This window comes from Plectropomus leopardus, chromosome 21, assembly GCF_008729295.1.
Source record: "Plectropomus leopardus isolate mb chromosome 21, YSFRI_Pleo_2.0, whole genome shotgun sequence".
NCBI lineage: Eukaryota > Metazoa > Chordata > Actinopteri > Perciformes > Serranidae > Plectropomus > Plectropomus leopardus.
Genome location: NC_056483.1, coordinates 15343273 through 15361519, shown reverse-complemented (window position 1 = coordinate 15361519; position 18247 = coordinate 15343273). Strand labels below are relative to the sequence as shown.

The 18247-nt window shown below is 39.0% G+C and overlaps 1 protein-coding gene across 1 annotated transcript in view; it reads left to right on the top strand.

Annotated features, from left to right (window-relative positions):
• Nucleotides 1-18247, top strand: part of ctnnd2a (catenin (cadherin-associated protein), delta 2a) — a 302877-nt gene that overhangs the window by 272449 nt on the left and 12181 nt on the right. Inside the window, 2 exon segments of the mRNA XM_042510566.1 lie at nucleotides 6605-6854; nucleotides 9855-9939. Of these exon segments, the coding sequence (XP_042366500.1) occupies nucleotides 6605-6854; nucleotides 9855-9939 (335 nt within the window).

Sequence of the window (18247 nt, the reverse complement as noted above, 5' to 3'; positions counted from 1 at the left end):
GGTACCAAGCAGTAAAGTTTATAAGAATATGCCAGATTTTAAAACACATGGAAAACTAAGCTTAACAGTTAGACCGTATACATACACATAGACACTGCATTGACTGCTTTGGCGTGTTACTGTGATGCATTTGTAACAGTTCTCTATTAGCTAAGCTAATGTGTTGGGCATGTGTAAAACACAGCAGTGTTAGATAATAGACTGCTGACAAGGCAAATTGAAACATTTTTACACGTTAACACATCCATGCTAATTGAACATGTGTATTGATAAATTATTGGCGTTTTGCTCGTGGAGGTTTTATTGTACTTATAGTAACGTACTTAGCCCCAACACAGAGAACAGAGGAGATGCTACCTCTTATTAATAACACAGGTACAACTGATCCCTAATCAGTAGCCAGTGATGATGACCAGTTCTCAATAGCTGAGCCAGAGATGAAGATAATTCTGAGTCCAACAATGCACAAGACCATGATATGTGTAAGACTTCAGAAAAGTGGTCTTGACACTGAGACTGGCCTTGAATACTGCAGCCTGTACCTAATGTTTATCTATTATTACATTGGTGAACCTCCATTGTAACATGGCTTTTATTCAGCCTAGAGCTTACTTGTAGAACCTTGAAAAGCTTTAGAGACATAATACAGCCTGAAGCTTTTGGGACCAGTAAGAGTACAGCAGCCCACCTCAGGGGACCACAACCCAGTCACTGATAACTGTGTATTAACCATCCTTTATTCTCAGACAGTCGGACGCCACAACCAATCAAGCCGTTTCATCTTTCCCCACATCTCCCTGAGACAATTACCTCCAATTTTACTTCAATAACACTCTCCCTTCTCCGTCAGTAAACAATCAAATCACTCCATTGTTGAGGGTAATTGGATCTCTTTAAATCAAATCAGCCATTATGGCCCTGATGAAGCACGCCCTGCTCAGCGGGAGTTAGCGACACATGAGGGAATGCAGCACCGGAATACATTACCAGCTCTGCCTCCCAGGTGAAGATGGCTATATTGGAGGAGTTGTGTAATACAGGTTTATTAGACTGTGCAGTGATCAGCAGAGGGCTTGTTTCTCTCCTTGAGGACATGTTCCAGGTGTAGCTCACATTTCAGAGACACAGAAAGGCGAGGCAAAATTGCACTCCAGCATGCAGAGGTGGTGTCTGTGCCACAATAGGACTGTAAAGTCGCCACCTGCTCATATAAAATCAATTTTAATTTGCTCCTCAGACCTTTCATGTCCTTACTTCCTGCGTAACTACCTATTATCACTGTAAGCTTACAAGGATAGTTCCTACATGAGGTCCCTGGCTACACTACGCCGATTGATTATACTATTTATTCAGTTGTGCTCATTCTAACACTTTCAAATTAGTCATTTTTGTCAACCAAATACCTTAAACTTCAATGTGGCCTTGAGAGATAAATTGTATATTTAGTAGTAATTAAAAGAAATGTCCTCAGCAGGGTATGAAAACATCAAAAGATTTAGCTTTTAAGATGTGTTGAATTTTGCATTGACGTTCGGAAAGTGCAGCAACTCCCTCTCGTTTATATTAATCTATAATGTATCAATGCGCCTCTTGCATGCTCCGGATATCATAGTGTCTAGATAAATGAAAGAGGCCAGATATTATTTGACTCAAGTGGTGTCTGTGCACAGCTTTGATTTAGGTTAGTTTAGTCTTTGCTTTTTATTTCTGTATATGGTATTAATGTCTGCTCTATGATAAAACTCTAAAACTCCCAAGAGACAAAAAAATGACATTGTGAAGTTGAGATATAAGAAGGGAAAAAAAAGATCTCAAGTGTCTTACAAAAACATCTCACATCTAGACAAAGAAATATTCCCAAAAACAAAACAAACAACCCAAAAACTGAGGCAGACAACCAGGAAGCCACATAATGAGCAATGTGTATGTTCAGGTGCAATGTGTGTTGGTGTGCATGGATTGCTGTATGTTTGTATGTTGTCAAGGTGAGGTGTGTGTGAGAGGCTTTCAGACAAGCTTCTTCAGTCATTATCAGGAGGCTGCGTCTTCCTCTAACAAGGTGTGTTATTAAAAGTGTTGGAAATAACAAGGGCCGTTTGATTCTTCAACGAGAAAGGTGCCTCACATTGCATCTGTCTCAGTGTACACTTATGTGTAGGCTTTTTTTCTCCTTTTTCATTTGGTTTTTCTGTCCTTCGTAAATTCAACGTTGGCATATTTCACACAGGCTCGACCTCCTCTGGACTCTGTGTGTTTCAGTTGAAAAATGTGTGCTTGTGATTGGAGAAGACTGTTACCTGTAGAGGACTCCACCTGTGCTAATAGAACTAGGGTTACAATATTGTAATGTTTGTTTGTGCCAATAGAATTAGGGTTACAGTACCACAACCTTTGTTTCCCCTTTCATCCCTCTTCCTCTCTCTCCTTCTCTCCCCTCTCTTCTTCCCTGTCATTTTCTCTGTAATGCAGCCCTGTGGGATGAATGTGATGATGTTGCAGAGACTGATATGCATGCCTACACCTGTGTGTACACGTACACACTCACACACAGGCGAGCATGTTTTAGGGATATGCTGACAGCAGCTTATCAGAGGTTCTGTCTATAAGCAGAAAATACTTAGACAAACAAATACATGCCTTTAATGATTTGAACATCTTTGTTATGTTTACCTTCCTTTCTGTTATTACTTAATCCCCTAAGACAGTCTTTCAGTCAATTGTCAGCCATTCACACAATAGATTACTTGGCAGTCAGTTAGTAAATAAGTCAGTCAGTAAATTAATCATGTCAATCATTTAGTCACTCACTCATGAGTTAGTGTTATCATTAAATCAAGAAAGAAAGTAAAGAATCAGTCAGTCATCAGCTGGTAAATCAGTCAGGAAATTCTGAATCAAGCCAGTCAAATAATGAGTCTCCCTCTTAGGATGCAGCTTAATTTTGTCCTCGCGGCCAAAAGACAATGACCGCTGAACCTCTGTTCAGCCTGCCAGCCTGAGATAACACTTGGCCAATTAACTCACAACTCCATCCTTATAGACAGAGTTTGCATGTGCGTGTGTCTTGATGTGTGATTTTGCACGTGTGTATGTGCATGCATATGTGTGTTGAGGCCTCTATGTGTCTTCATGAGTGAGCTTTTTGTATTCAAAAGTGTATAACAACATTTTTTTATTTATTTATTCTTCCCTGTGTGTGTGTGTGTGTGTGTTTTCGTACAGGTCAAAGGTTTATAATGTCACATGTTTTTCCTGCTCTGTGTTTTGTGTAGCTGTTCATCCCAAATCAATTAGACTTATTAGAGATAATATAAGCGAGGGAATAACCACCAATCCTGTAAGGGCTCCTTTGATATCACAGTGATGGATTGGTTTGGGAAAGAAACATTCAGCATTATAAGGAGGTGGGGAATTAGACAAACAAACAAAACAGTAGGAAAAGAGTGAAATGAAAAAAGATTTGGTTCTGATTGCATCCTTTAAATGAAGGAAGAAACTGTACCCTACAAGGATAATGTGATCTTACTTTTTATTTTTCACTAAGACTTAATCAGTTCAAAGTAGTACCATAGGCTGCAGGAGATTACACCTCTGATGCAGAGTGGCAGTTAGACAGGCATTGGGTAGTTTGTGAAAAGTGAATTGTTTGGAGGCATTATCTCACAAACTCACTATTTTGCTTTTATTACAAATTGAATATTTTGGCCTCTGTTTTATCCACTGCCAGAGGGGATATAATGGTCCACTTGATACAACAGTGGATTCAACCCCTAGAGTAACACTTCCTGTTTTTTATCTACTTCTGTGGAGGACCTGAATTTATAAGATTCCGAAGGAGAGCATGAATGGCATGCTATGTCTCGCCAGGCAACATGTCACAAAGAGGGTAGACGGATTCATTCATGTGGAGATGCTGAGTTGATTGAAGTGTACCTTTTAATGTGCATCCGAGTAAGAGGGCTAGTCCTAGTGGTTGTATTGAGTGGATTTTTGTTAAAAGAATAACCACATTTCAGCCAGGGTTCATTATTCAACAGTCGCCTCTGCATCCAATTGAAGGTTCTTTATCTGGAACATGACCTCTGGTTTTTGTCCCAGGGGCTCAAGATGATTCAAGTGTAATTGACAGGTCCTATGATGGTCAGGGCATTTCTTACCTCTTGACTGCTACTCCTGTTTGATAAATCTCCACAAGCCTCCTCAGTCAGTGCAATCTCCTTTCTTCTCCTCTCTTCAGTTCCTCTCCTGTCTTCCATTCTTCCACTCATCAACACCTATTTGCTCTTGTCTCTCCTTTATAGGCCCCTCTCCTCAGTCATCTTCATATGTGGTGAGCTCACTCTCGTGGGATAGTCTCTCATTGGAGTTTTGAAGTAGTTGGCTCTGAAACACTGAAGGAAGTAACAGTCAGTTGTTTACTGGTTACAGTGCATATATCCCAGCAAATTTGACAGTATACTGTTCGATTGCTGCAACATTTAAGAGAAAATATTTGTCCAACCACGCACATCTGTTTAGGGATGAGAATTGATGAGATTTTATTGATAACAAAGCCATTAACCACTCTGCTTATCGGCCTAGTTCTTTATTGATTCGTTTAGTGATTCCTGATCAATTTTCTGTGTGGGGAAAAACATTAGACCTGCAGTATTTGAATATTTACAGCATTAATTTTCATTTTGGTTTTCTTTATCAAAGCAAAGATCTGCTAATGTTATTAATATGTTGGATATTTAGACCTTTATACCTTTGGTAACAGACATGCTGCTCGGTTGGGAAACACTGGTACTCTTGCACAGTCTTAAATTAGACAGTTTTTAAAAAAAAAAACTGTTGGTATGTATGTGTACAACACAATTTTTATATAACCCAAGTAATCATTAGCAAGTAATTTTTGCCTAACCCATGTACTTGGGAAAGCTCTGATCACATAACCAATGCACTGATAGGAGTAAATAAGGACATAATATAAAGACCAAACATCCATGTAAGGAGGCAGGTTCATATGGAGGAAGAGTCAAACAGCACAGCACTTTATATTTGAAACTAGTGTTTTGTTGACCATGTGAAACTGAGTCAACTTCAAACTATTTTAAGGTATGTCGATGCCATATTTCTTTCCCCAAACCTACCCAAAGTAATTTTGCTTGCCTAAACCTAACCTAAGTAGCTTCATGTAAAGTGCATAACTTGCATTGACAATGTAACATAATGCATTGGGCTAAAATGTCTTAGGTATTATACAAACCATTGGATGAGGGTATGCTGGTCATTTTAAGCCCATATTGTGCAGAAAGATGTTTCAGTATGTTGCTGGTGTTTTCACTCATACTTAAAATGATCATTTCACTGCCATTACAAGCAGCACTGTTGTCATCTCTCTACCTTAAATGAAGCCACTGACCTCTATGCCATGATTCCCTCTTATTGCAAGCTTTCAGCAGCATGGAATCATGACTTTGATGCCATTGTTCTGCAATGCACAACTGTCACAAAAAAACCACGCTGGCAGTGATAAAAGGAGTTGATGAGCCCGGAGGCGTACGACTCTGGAATTTGGAACCAGTTTTCAACTGGAATGGATTCTTGATTCCCATCTCTACAACTTTTGGCAACTAAATACAGTATACAAACAACGAACTTCTTTAAATCTAAACTAACACACACTGTTTTTAGTATTAAATTGCCTTGTACCCTGTTTGATATAATTGAGACCAGCATGATAAAATACCTTACTTACTGTGTTGGTGAGCTCAGAGTGCGTGTAGGCGTTTTTGTCCTTAACTTCCATCATCCTCTATGAAATCCATACCCACACCACTTTGTCTTGAAAGTCCCCTTCACTCCAAATGTTATTGCTTCCATCTGCTCCACCCTCTCACCGGCTTCCTATCTGACAGCATCTCCTGCACTTCTTAATTACTCCCTCTCCCTGTTGCTTCGATCTCTCCAACAAGCCATTCTTTGAATGTCAATTTTTTTTTTCATTTTCTTCATATGCCAGCCTTTTCACCAAAATACCACGAGTCGCCCCGTTTATTGGATTCTCAGCATGTCTACATTAGTGTGTGTGCGTCAGAGGATTTGACGTGTGCCCCCTCAAACTAAAGATTTATGGAGTTATCCAAACCACTCACTAGCTGGGTGAGAAGTTTGCTTTAAAAAATGGTAAAAGGGCAATTTTCCTTTTATGTTATAGAGGCTTTGAAGTGCCTGTTAAGTACAGTATGTTGTAGAGGTATTTGTACAGATTTTTATACTGTAGGCCTACCAGTCACTTATAACCACACTCAATATACAGTTGTACTGTACTTATCTAAAATTATTCTTTTTGCATTGGTCTCTGAACGATCAGAAAATATAAACCCTTGTCCCTATACATAGTTCTAAACTGGAACTGGAGATCTTATGTTCATGTTGTCACAACACATTCCAGTAGCTTTTATATGTGTCCCTTCCACTGTTAACAAAAAATCATCCAAGGGCAATTTTAGGAACAGACTTTCACGATGTTTTCAACTAAATTACCTATATAGGAGAATGTGCAGAGAATGAAATCTGACCAATGTTTTTGTCCCTTTCCTTCATTTCCTTCACACACCAGGTAAATATGCCATGAGAGATTTGATCCATCGGTTACCAGGCAGTAGCAGCAGCAGCAACAACAACGCAACCAGCAGTGGGACCTCCGGGACCACAGGCCCTCCCAGCAAGGCCATGTCAGATGATACGGTAACTGCCATCTGCTGCGCACTGCACGAGGTCATCACCAAGAACATGGAGAACGCCAAAGCCCTGCGTGATGCTGGTGGCATAGAAAAACTCATCGGCATTGCCCGCAGCAAAGGAGACAAGTAAGTAGTTCTGAGATGAGAGCACAAAATTAATTTTTTTTAATTAGTTTTTATTGCATCACAATGGCTGTTTTGTGTGATAGCTTTTAAGACAGAGAAAACCTGCTCTCAAGATATATTCAGGACACCAGCCTGGTTTTGCAGAAATACATGACATGACCAAAACCTCTTTACAACGCATTACTGAAACAATGCTAATGGAAAGTCAATTAGGAACCTTTACTATTGTGGACACAAGAATTCGCTGGTTTAACAGCATCACACAGTGAGTGGTGGTTAAATTTGCAGCCACATACTGTAGGTAGTATAATGAGCAACAAAGTCTGTGTTGGAAAGAAATCATGGTGGTAGATGGTTCAAACAAACACAAGACTTTGACTAAGGAGAGTGCTGTTTTGTGTCCTGTGTAAAACCTGCCCATCCCATGTTCGAAATGACAAACGTTTAGCTACTCAGTCCACATTTTGCACATTTTAAGTCCTGATCTTTATTAAGTCATGTCTTAAATAAGTAATGCTGTGTTTAGAGAGCATGGTCATTTAATGTATTGTTTATGAGATCAGGTTGCAAGATGCCACAGTTTGTAGCCTATGTCTGCATTATTACATTATATGGGAAAAAATAGTTTGACAGAAATATCTAAGATAATCGCTCTCTCATTAATACTCCATGTTGCTTTACCAAAAAATCCCTTATTATCAGTGGCTGTATTCATGAGTATTCCCAGGGAGAATAAAATCTATAACACAGCACTGGTGGCATGCTACTGATCTACTGTGGCACCAGAGAGTTCTTCTCTGCAACTTAATATCCACTTGAAATGCATTTGAAAATTGGGTTTGGCAGAAATCCTTGAAGGACACTATGTAAAATCGGAGGATAAGGATATAGTATAACAGTTTATGGGAAAGTATGCCATATGTATGCACCGGACAGATTTACCTGCACTGCTGTTGAAGTTAAGAGATCATAATAATGATCTGTGCTTAACATTGTTTTTCTAGATTTAACCAGGGATAATGTTCTGCTCAGGAAAGGTGAAGAATACTTAATGTAACTCTCAAAACATTTATGACACAGAGATAAAACAAAAAGAGGAATGGCTGAATGCCAAAATATTCTTAAAATAGGACAAAATTGGAAATCTCCCTAATGACTTGCAGTGGCTCTTCTTATGTTCAAGGATAACCAGCTCTGAATAACTTTAGTAGCTTATTTCCTAAAGTAGAATTTAAAGGCCAGGGAAGAATCACAACATGTTCTCATTTTTGCATTGTCATATACCTGTCAAGGTATCATTCAGCTCACCCCGTACTGTCAGTAGTGACCAGTGCTTTAGTGTGGCCACACATCCATCATTCATAACGGCACCTGCCTTCCCTGTGACCACTCATCCACAAAAGATGGCCAGAGAACAAGGGAGATGCAGCAGGAATATAACTCCTGTCGCCATGGGAGACCAAGCAGGGTGTTCTGCCCAGCTGCTATGGCAACTACCAGGTCAGGGGTTGCCATGACCACCAGAGTGTTATCAGACGGAGGTCAAACGTTCATTTATTATTATGGAGAGACTCTGTCTATTTAGGGAACTGTGCTCAAGGGCACCATTACAGAGTGAGATGAGGTGCTGGAGGATAGCTTCATAAGTGCAAATTTCACAGTGAGTGTAGTTAGCTGCTAATGGCCCACACATCTTCATTTTCCCAGGATAGGTACACTGAGATAAATGCTCCTTATCAGCAGTGTCGCACTATATTCACATAATTACACACTTTCAGATTGGGAAAAATGCCCATAAAAGCACCACCATGGACGCGGCCACTGTTTATCAACTCTGCTGAAACAGTAGGAGCTAAAAAATGCAATGATGTGAAAAAGGAATAATGTCAATATTGGTTAATGACCTACAGTTTACCTTTAAACATATCCATTCCGAAATCTATCCCCATCATACAAACAGCAACACAGTTTGGCAGTCCTAAAAATATTGTGTTTACTTAGACTAAACAATGAAATGATCAGAATCTGGTCAAAGGTCAAGGTCACTGTGACCTTACAAGATATGTTTTTGGCCAAGAATTCATGTGATAATTATGACTAAATTCTGCACTAATGTCTAAAAGGATAAAATGATGAAGTGAAGACTTTTGATATCCAAAAGGTCAAAGGCCAACTTCTCTGTGAAATCATAACATTCTGCAAAAAACATACACCAAACCATCAGGCCATTAATAGCTCATGTACTGTACAGAAGCAGAGACATACAGATCCCGCATTGGTGATGCTTATCTTGGGTGCCCACCTTGAAACCATGCTAATTGTATTTTGTACTGCAGGGTAGAAGATGTGTATGAAGCATCCATGTTTTCACGGACATGCATGTAAACTACAAGTGCAACTCGACTGGTTCGTAGAAGCAAACAACTGCAAGGCCGTAATTCTTTTTTTTTTTTTGTGATCACTTTATTCATGTATAGCTTTGAAATATCTCAGCGCATTGTATTTGTAGGAAGCTGGAGCATTGGCTTCCTGTTGATACCATCACCCTATATTTCAGTTGTTCAAATACTTTCTGTTTTTTTTTTACTGGCAAAAATAAAAGCCATGCTGAAGCCTAGGCAGACTTGTCTTAATTTTGGTGGATAAATGGAAAAATGAGCATCCCCTCTGCTTCTCTCCACAGCTGTTAGAAGGGCAGGGCTTCTGAACTGACTTCTACTAAAGTCATTTTTCAGCTAAGTGGCAAGGATGGGACCATTAGCATGGCAGAGAGGGTCATTTTAAACTCATCTGGAAACTCTCAGTTTTTGTGCAAAGAAAATCATTCTCTGCTGGAATGACCAATGGGACCTCTTAGTCTTAAAGCCATCGCAAGTGCCACCGGCCTGCATGGATCTTGTGCAGCTGGTAAAGACAGGGGACAGAATATCATAGCAGCATTATCCAAAGGAATGGGGTCTAGGAGAAATAACTCCCTCTCTTTTCTCAATCTATCTCCAGACACTCAGCAAAGGTGGTAAAGGCAGCCTCTCAGGTCCTCAGCAGTATGTGGCAGTACAGAGACCTGCGCTCTCTCTACAAGAAGGTAGGATGTTCAAACCGTGTACTCAATTCATCTCACACTGTTTGTGTCCTGTTTTGTCTCCTGATGCTATCAAATGCATACAGTATTTAATGCATGAGAAATCATTTTTGTATGCCAGACATCATGTTCAAGGATTTTCAACCTTACTAGCTATGATCATATACATACAGTAACTGCAACAACATTAATCTTCTACTTACCAATGTCATGTATGGTCAGATATGGCTACTGGTTGAAGTAATGAGATCTACAATTGATGAAGATTTAATGTAAAGTCCACCTCTGCAATGACACACTTATCAGGTCTAATGAATGCATATTACATAAAGAATTAATCGAGGTTTAGTTTGTTGTTGAATTTACTCATTTTACACTGTTGGGTTATACCGTGAATATTCAATCTAAAAGTTGTAATGATAATTGTAACATAAACCTAAAAGATTTTTCTAAAACAGTGCAATTTAACCTGTCATTGTCAGATATTCCAGAAGCATCGTGCTGTTATAAAATGGAGACCATCCGTTAATTAATTGGTGCTTTGCAAATCTCCTCTGATGAGGAGCTCTGATATGGAATCATGTGAAATGTTTAATAATTGTAAAATAGTTTAGAGAATAATATGTCTGGATACACCTTTGTTGTGTAGTAGAAATAAATGAGCTTTGATGAAAAAAAGAGCTAAATGTAAGATTGGCTGGCAGTCCTTTTAATTATATTAGGTTTATAATTTAAAAAGTAATTACTATATATGGCAAATTGGCCTTAAACTGTCCTAGGATGAACTATGTCAGGTTGAGGGCTTTCCACTTTCACTGAAGCTGGTGTTGAGGGGGATTTTCTGCTGAACTTGTTTAATTAAGCAATTAAAAACCACACCTGACACACAGTAAAAGTTAGAATTAATTGACATCTGCAAGCTGGCACTGACAATTGCAAGCTGCATTTTTGCATTTGAACGGCTGAAGATTGTGGTTTGACCTCTGTGTTCTTGGATGCCCAGCTGAAACCTCACTGGATGAATTATGCCGTGTTTTCTGGTCAGGGCTAATCCTTGACAGGATTTGCTGGTGTCTCTCAGACTCTGAGAATCTTTGCCGTCTTAAGCGGCTGCTAAGCTAAGCTAATGCCATTCTGCAATCGACAGCTTAGGCATGCCCTGCCAATGCTTGCCACAAGCTACCACTATCAGTCAGCAGTTTTTGTAGTTTGTCGTATTGATTTGACAATATTCAACTGGGAGACAAATATTTTTTTTACACTGAGATGCATTCATTATAACTTGAAAATCCAGCTCTTAGCATCACTAGGGAAAGGCAGAGTAATAAAAATGCAACATGTTAGTTTTAGTAATATACACAATTGAAGCTATATAGTATACAGAGTTGGTAAGGTTACTTTTGAAATGTAGTAGGTTACAGATAACTAGTTACTGTTAAAAAAAAAAGAGAAATGTAACAATTTTAAGTAGCTCGTCAAAATAATGTCACCGGTACATCTTTTTTTGATCACTTTCCTAAAAATTTGTTTTAAAGTAAGCATCAGGATGTTGAGACTGCTCCTTGTAAGCAGTGTTGTTTGTTTCAGTAACATAGCACACCTGTTTTATTGACCCATATGCTTTAGTGATGATTGGATCTTCAAGCGCTGAGAGAAAAGAAATGTATATTAATTTCAAGCAGACCATGTGAAATATTCTACTTCCACATTTGGAGGGGAAAAAAATGAGAGTGCCATTCCGGTACATTCCAGCAAAGCAACAGCATGAATGAAGGCAATATTGTGCATTTAAGTCTTTACCCAAAACAGTATATGTGGATTTAACCCCTTTGTAATCACCAACATTTTGATTTGTAACTGTGATTTAATTACATTCTCTCTGTAACTGTGACAAATTACAAGTGCATACATTCTGTAATTTAATCAAGTAAAGCTATTACATGTTAGTTACTCCCCAACACTGATAGTTTATGGAGCAAGCAGTTGCTTTAATAACAGCATGCTGCTTAATTTCCATGAGCCTTGAGGAGGTTAACACAGTATGTGTACCAGTGTAGCTTATAAATAAGCTTTGCAGGAAAGATGAGTGGCTGCAGAGAGTGAAAATAAACTGCATTTTGTCATAAAGTGACCAAAGTGGATTTCTCTCTGAACAACTGCAGTGCTATCGTATTTTTTCAGGAGATATTGGTTTGGAGACTGGTCACTAAAGTCTGTGTGGTTTACTGCATAGGTGTGTCTTCATAAATGCTTGGAGTTTTTGCACGTGTTTGTGTAAGTGCTAAGGTATATTTCGGGGCATACTCCTGCATACTGGCAAGACCTCTGTTTTTGTTCGGCTAAAGGAGTTGCCTTGCTTATTGTAGAAGTAGATTGTTGGAGGATACAGGGGACATGGCACCCCTCAATAAAAACAAAGTAGCCGAGGACTTTTATTTTGACAAAATTAAACACATTTACACCATAAATTGATATATAAGAGGCACAAGTTGGTGCATAAATTTCACCAGAATGCACAAAATTAAATGTTTAAAGCTCAAAATGTTCCTCAAATCCTCTTTTTTTTATTTGTGCCCCCTCCATTGTTGAAACAAAACCTTCACCCATGCACATATCTGTGTGTGTGTGTGTGTGTGTGTGTGTGTGTGTGTGTGTGTGTGTGTTTGTGAGTATGCACTTTTGCCTTGGGGTCCATCATAACCACCTTGAAACAAAAGAATAATGGGGTTCTGCTGGGCACTATCACAACCATGCAAGTGTTTACAGAGGCAGGGGGATCAATAACTTTGTGTTAGTCTCTAGCCTATTGTTTTTCTTTCAACGTATACACACACACACACGCTAACATTGATGCTAATGCTCATGTTGCCATTATGAAACCGAATGGTGCTGACATTGCTGCGTATCAGAAAGCTGTAGCTCATTAATAGAGTAGCTAGCTTGTAGCAGAAGCTAGAACAGCACAAACAAGCAAGAAGTTAGAAACTGTGTGAGGCGTAGAGAATGATGAGCGATGTGTGTGCGCTTCTCCCACTCAGACACACTCTTTTATCTCTTTCTCCTCCTCCAGGCTCTTTTGTTTCTTTTCAAATGACAAATACCCGCACACTCGCGCAAACTTGATTAAAAGTAATGACAGATGTCCTCTTCCTTTCACTCGTCGGTAATGAGTGTTGTTGAGGGAATATCTGCCACCAAGGTTATCTGCCAGCCAGCGCACTAAAACTTTAGAAGCATAATCAACGAGTTTCAGTAAGATATTAAGTAACACATTCCAGAGAGGTGTCCTTGGCTTTGAATGTGTCTTCTTTTTCATCTTTGTGTGAGGAGAAAAAAAAAGAATGAAGCTGATTTATTGATTTATTTGAGATGCATTCTTGCATATACAATGTACAATCATACAGCATGTAACAGCCTAGGATGAATAGCACCTTTATGATGCCCTAGTTTTTGGAAGTATTGGATTTAATTGCATTATGCTGTTTCATGAAGTGTCCCTTGAATTCATTCTATTTTGGGAGCAAACATTTATATTATTCAGTTGTGTCCCATACAGAGCTTTTAATGCAAAATCTTTGTTGGGAGACATTGAACAGAACACCAGGAGACACTATTTGAGCTCTACAATATAATTCATACCAACAAGTCATTTCATCCTGTGTTATGTTCCTCAGATGATAGACTGCTAGGGTTTCCTACTTGAATTTCAAGTACTTGCACTTCAGTTTTCACAGATGTCAAATCTCTAAGAGTGAGCTGTCGTTCTTCAAACTAAATATATTTCAAGGTGTTCGTGCATTACTAACGAGTGGGAAAATTACTCTCCCAAAATTGCATTTTGTCCCACCTGTTATTTAGAGACAAACCAGGGAAGATCCCTCAGTTCAGATAAGGTTCATGAGTTGCTTGAATTTTGAGGGGGGGGGGGGGAAAAGTCTTGAAATTCCCTGAAGATGGCCTCTTTTCATTTCTTTTCATGAATTATTTGGGTTTTTCATCACATTCTCATGAACGCAATATCTCAAAAAGGCCTTGAAAGAATTTCAATGTGGCACAGACATCTTCTTGGACTCTACAATGATGTGAGTAGATTATGAGTGATATAAAGTTAAGGTAACTGTGACCTTGTCTGTCACATTCTTGTGAATGTGATATCTTGAGATCATCTTTAGGGAATTTCCTCAAATTTGGCACAAACGTCCACATGCACACCAGGAGGAACATGTCTTGGTAGTCAAGTGACCTTCCAAGACATGTTTTTGGCCATAACTCAAGAATTAATACACTAATTATGACAAAATGTCAACATTGTAACTCATGAACAGAAGATGAGACATTTGGTCAGATACTGAATGGGTGACACTTAAAACTGTACAGTTGTGTAGATCTTTTGTGCTCCCAGTTTGAAGATGGTCATGAGGCATCCACATTGAAGAATATGTAACTTCTTGGCAGCAACATCCATATTTGAAGCATTGTCAACTGTCATGGACAAAGCTTGTTTGTAAAACTGTCAGTAACGTCTGCAGGTTGTTGCTGTGTTATCATGGCAGTAGACCTTAGCAAGGTGGTACTTTGGTACTGTATTGTTCATGGCCAGCGAGAGGGCAAAGGGCAATGAGTTCATATTTGAGGGACAGCAGCTCTCCTCCTTTGGAGTCTTCTCTGTACTTCCCTGTCAATGTTTCCTTTGGTTCAAAAACAGGTGTGGCGATGTTTTCTGATATATACTGCAACTTACTGGTTCGCAGAGGCATACAACCGTGAAGCAGCACTTCTAGTTTAATTTAAAAAAAAGTCCTTGAAATTCAAATGAACCACATGATGCTGTTTTATAGTTTGACTAAGGTTTTATCCATTAAGTCATGCTCAAATTGCTCATAATCAAAAATTCCTCAGCATTTTTTTTTTTTTAAACTCTGGCATGTAACCGAATTGCACCACTCCACGGTGCACTCTCCCTCTCCATTCTTTCTCGCCCCGATGATGTCCCGCCTGACATCGCAGTTTATTTTTACTTTGCTCCAGTCTTAAAATCTCAGCAAAACCAATCAGCCTGTGTTGGCATGGCTAAAGTTAACATAAGTTAGCCGAATGAGCAAAAATATGAGGTAAAAGTTGTTTCAGGAGGCATTTTTTCCGTGCACAACCTCCAGATTGGTTTATGTCATACAGATGTTTTGAAGAGGATTTTTGATATGCCTAGAAAGAGTAAATAACCTGGCAATGTAAAGAGAGAGATTGATCACATCAAATAAAATAAAAATTAAAAAAAAAAAAGTTTTTAAAAATGATTCATTTGCTTTGAGTGAAGTCCCTTTGAATGAAATCTTTGAGAAAAAAAAGTGCTTTAAAAAAATTCTTGAATTTGATTTGTAATGTCTGTATGAGCCCTGTTCCTTGCATGGTTATATTGAATTGGGCTCTGTGTCCGAGATTTCTGACTGTTGCTGCAGTCACTTCAGGACAGGCCGCCCTGTGGCATCAGCTTGTCCTCGCCTCATCCTGACGACTGTGTCCCTCTCTTCATTCGTCATCCTCTCATCCCCAGTATTACACTGAACAGTATCCCCATGTGGCCCCTTGGAGCCTTATCTGCTTCACACTTCTCTAATCATTGCCACTGGATAGCATTACACTCGACTGGATGGCATAACACTCCAATGATCAGACATGAAGGACATTGGCTTAACACCGCAGCGGGACCCAACAAAGGTTGCTTTGGTTTGGGGTTGTTTTTTATTTATTTATTTATTTATTTATTTATTTTTGTTTACTTTTTACTCCACCCGTCTCTGCCACAAGGGGCCTTTTTTGCCAGACTTCGGTTTAATAAAGACAGATATTAAAGCAAGGAAACAACTTGCGTAAGATTGATGGCAGCACATTCTGAAACAACAAAATGAGTTTTGCTCTCTCTGTCTCATTTGATGTAAACATTAATTCAGTGGGGGGGAAGAGATTACTGAAAGACGAGACTTTTCTACTCCAGAGCAGCAAAGAAAAAACACACATCCATCATCTTTAAATTGAAACACGATATCATCTGCAGTCTGTCCTGTCCCTAGTTTCATCCACCTCTACTCCATCATAATCTTTAAACAATCAAGATCTTGTAATTCAACTAATATGTTGCTGTCATCTCGAACAACTTTCATTCAATGCTGCACAAACAATTTAAATTCTCAAACTAACTTTTTAAGACACTTTTTAGTCCTTTAAATTAGTTAAGCTACTACATTATGCTCAATACAGTCACTAAAAACTACTATCAAAGTGTGATAGACTCCATACCTCAATATTTAGTAATAGTAATTAATAATAATTCCATTTGTATAGCGCTTTTCTGGAAACTCAAAGTCACTTTACATACACCAAAAAAAATAATAATAATTGCAGGAACACAGCCTTGTTGATGACAAACCACCCTAATTTTATAACTCTGGAAAAAGTTTTGTTAGAGGATTCACACTTTGACTTTATCACCAAAGTCCAGAGCTCACAAGCTAAGTGACTTTACCGCTACTACCCCTGCATGACGTATTAGGTCATGGGTGTTAGGTGCTGCAAAAATCCTGTTAGCCTTCATACCAAACATGGATTAGCATACAATTTAGACGAGAGCGGAGTTGGATGTCTCTGCAAAAGTGTTTGTGAGCAAACGCAAAGGGGAAGAAAAGAGAGAAAAAGTGTCAAAAGAGGAGTCAGAAAGAGTGAAGTGAGGTGAATACTTCAATTTTTTGCAGTTGGAAAATAAGCAAGTGTGTAGTTTGGAAAGAGGAGAAAAGTGTTGGGTCAATAATGAGTCAGTTTGAGCTGTGCTGGCAAAGAGTTGTTTGCTTTGAAGTCTTGAAGTAATGAGAGCATTTTTAACCATACTTTGCAACTGTGTAGTAGTTATGAACGTGGGTACACGTGGATGTTTGTTTCTGGGCGATTGTGTGTGTCTTTAAAAATGTGTGTTTTTGTCAAACTGCAGTAAGAAGAGTTAATCACTTCCTACAGCAGTGCCATGGGAGCAGTCTCGGCTGGGAGAGAGAGGGAGAATGAAAAGAGAATTGCAGCAGAACAGGGGGCTGGGCTGCCCAGCAGTTTTTGAACGTGCTAAAACGAAAAGTTGAGGGCCCATAAATAAACAGAAACTCTGTATGAAAATAGCATCTGAGATGACTTAAAAGATCAGTGGTGCAGCAGTCATTAATAAACCAAAGCCAAAATCTGTTTGTAGCAACACTAGCACTGACTTTAGGATAAATCATGTATAACAGTCTCCAGCGTGCAGTAAAACTCTACTTTTACCCGAGTTTATTTGGATTATTTGACAGGATGTGTCCTCATTCAGTGTGTGTGTGTGTGTGTGTGTGTGTGTGTGTGTGTGTGTGTGTGTGTGTGTGTGTGTGTGTGTGTGTGTGTGTTTGTGTGTGTGTTTGTGTGTGTGTGTGTGCGTGTGCATGTAGTGTTTCATCTACAGTTCCTGGGAGGGGAAGCCACAGGTCATCTTTTAAGTAAACAACAAATGTGCAGCACTGTTCCACTGGGGATTTCTGAAGAAAACAAGGACTTGAAACATGGTCACTTTGTAAATAAACCTATTCTTAATAGGACCAGAAGGACCAAATTCTCTGTCTCACTCATCCAAACATATGCACTCTCTCTCTTTCTTTCTTGCTCACACATCAGAGCTAAACCTTGAGGGCCCTATTTTAACAATCTATAGTGTATTGTTTAAAGTGCATGGTGCAAGTGCTTTTAGGACATGTCCAACTCCACTTTTGCTTGTTGAACAGCACATAATCTGGGCACAAAGTAAAGAGGTTGTATTTAGTTCCTTTGTTAATCATGGTTGTGTTTTGGGTGCAGCATGCATTCAACCAGTCAGTGTCGTCCCACATTTCCTGAGAGTGATGCAGTGAGAACAGTAAAGTTACTGCAACAGATATCATGGAACATTTAAGCAACAAAACTTATATTGTAGTTGTAAACTTAACAGAGGAAACAGAACTGAACTTTAGCTTCTGAAACATCAATGAGAGAAAACTATACTTATGTTTTAATACGTGTTATTCGTTTGGTCTTAAACAGTCCGAAATATTAATCAACATGCACATCTCTCACCAACATACAAAAAATGAAGTACAAACCCTTACATTTGTCATGTCATAGGGTATAACGTCTTGAGCTGCTTCATAGACAGTTCATTGGGAAAGATGTTGTGGACGACAGTGAGATCACCCAGGGGAATAATATGAGTATATGTGTACATTTTCTGTTTCAGAACTGAGAACACTACATCAGAATAAAGCTCATTTGA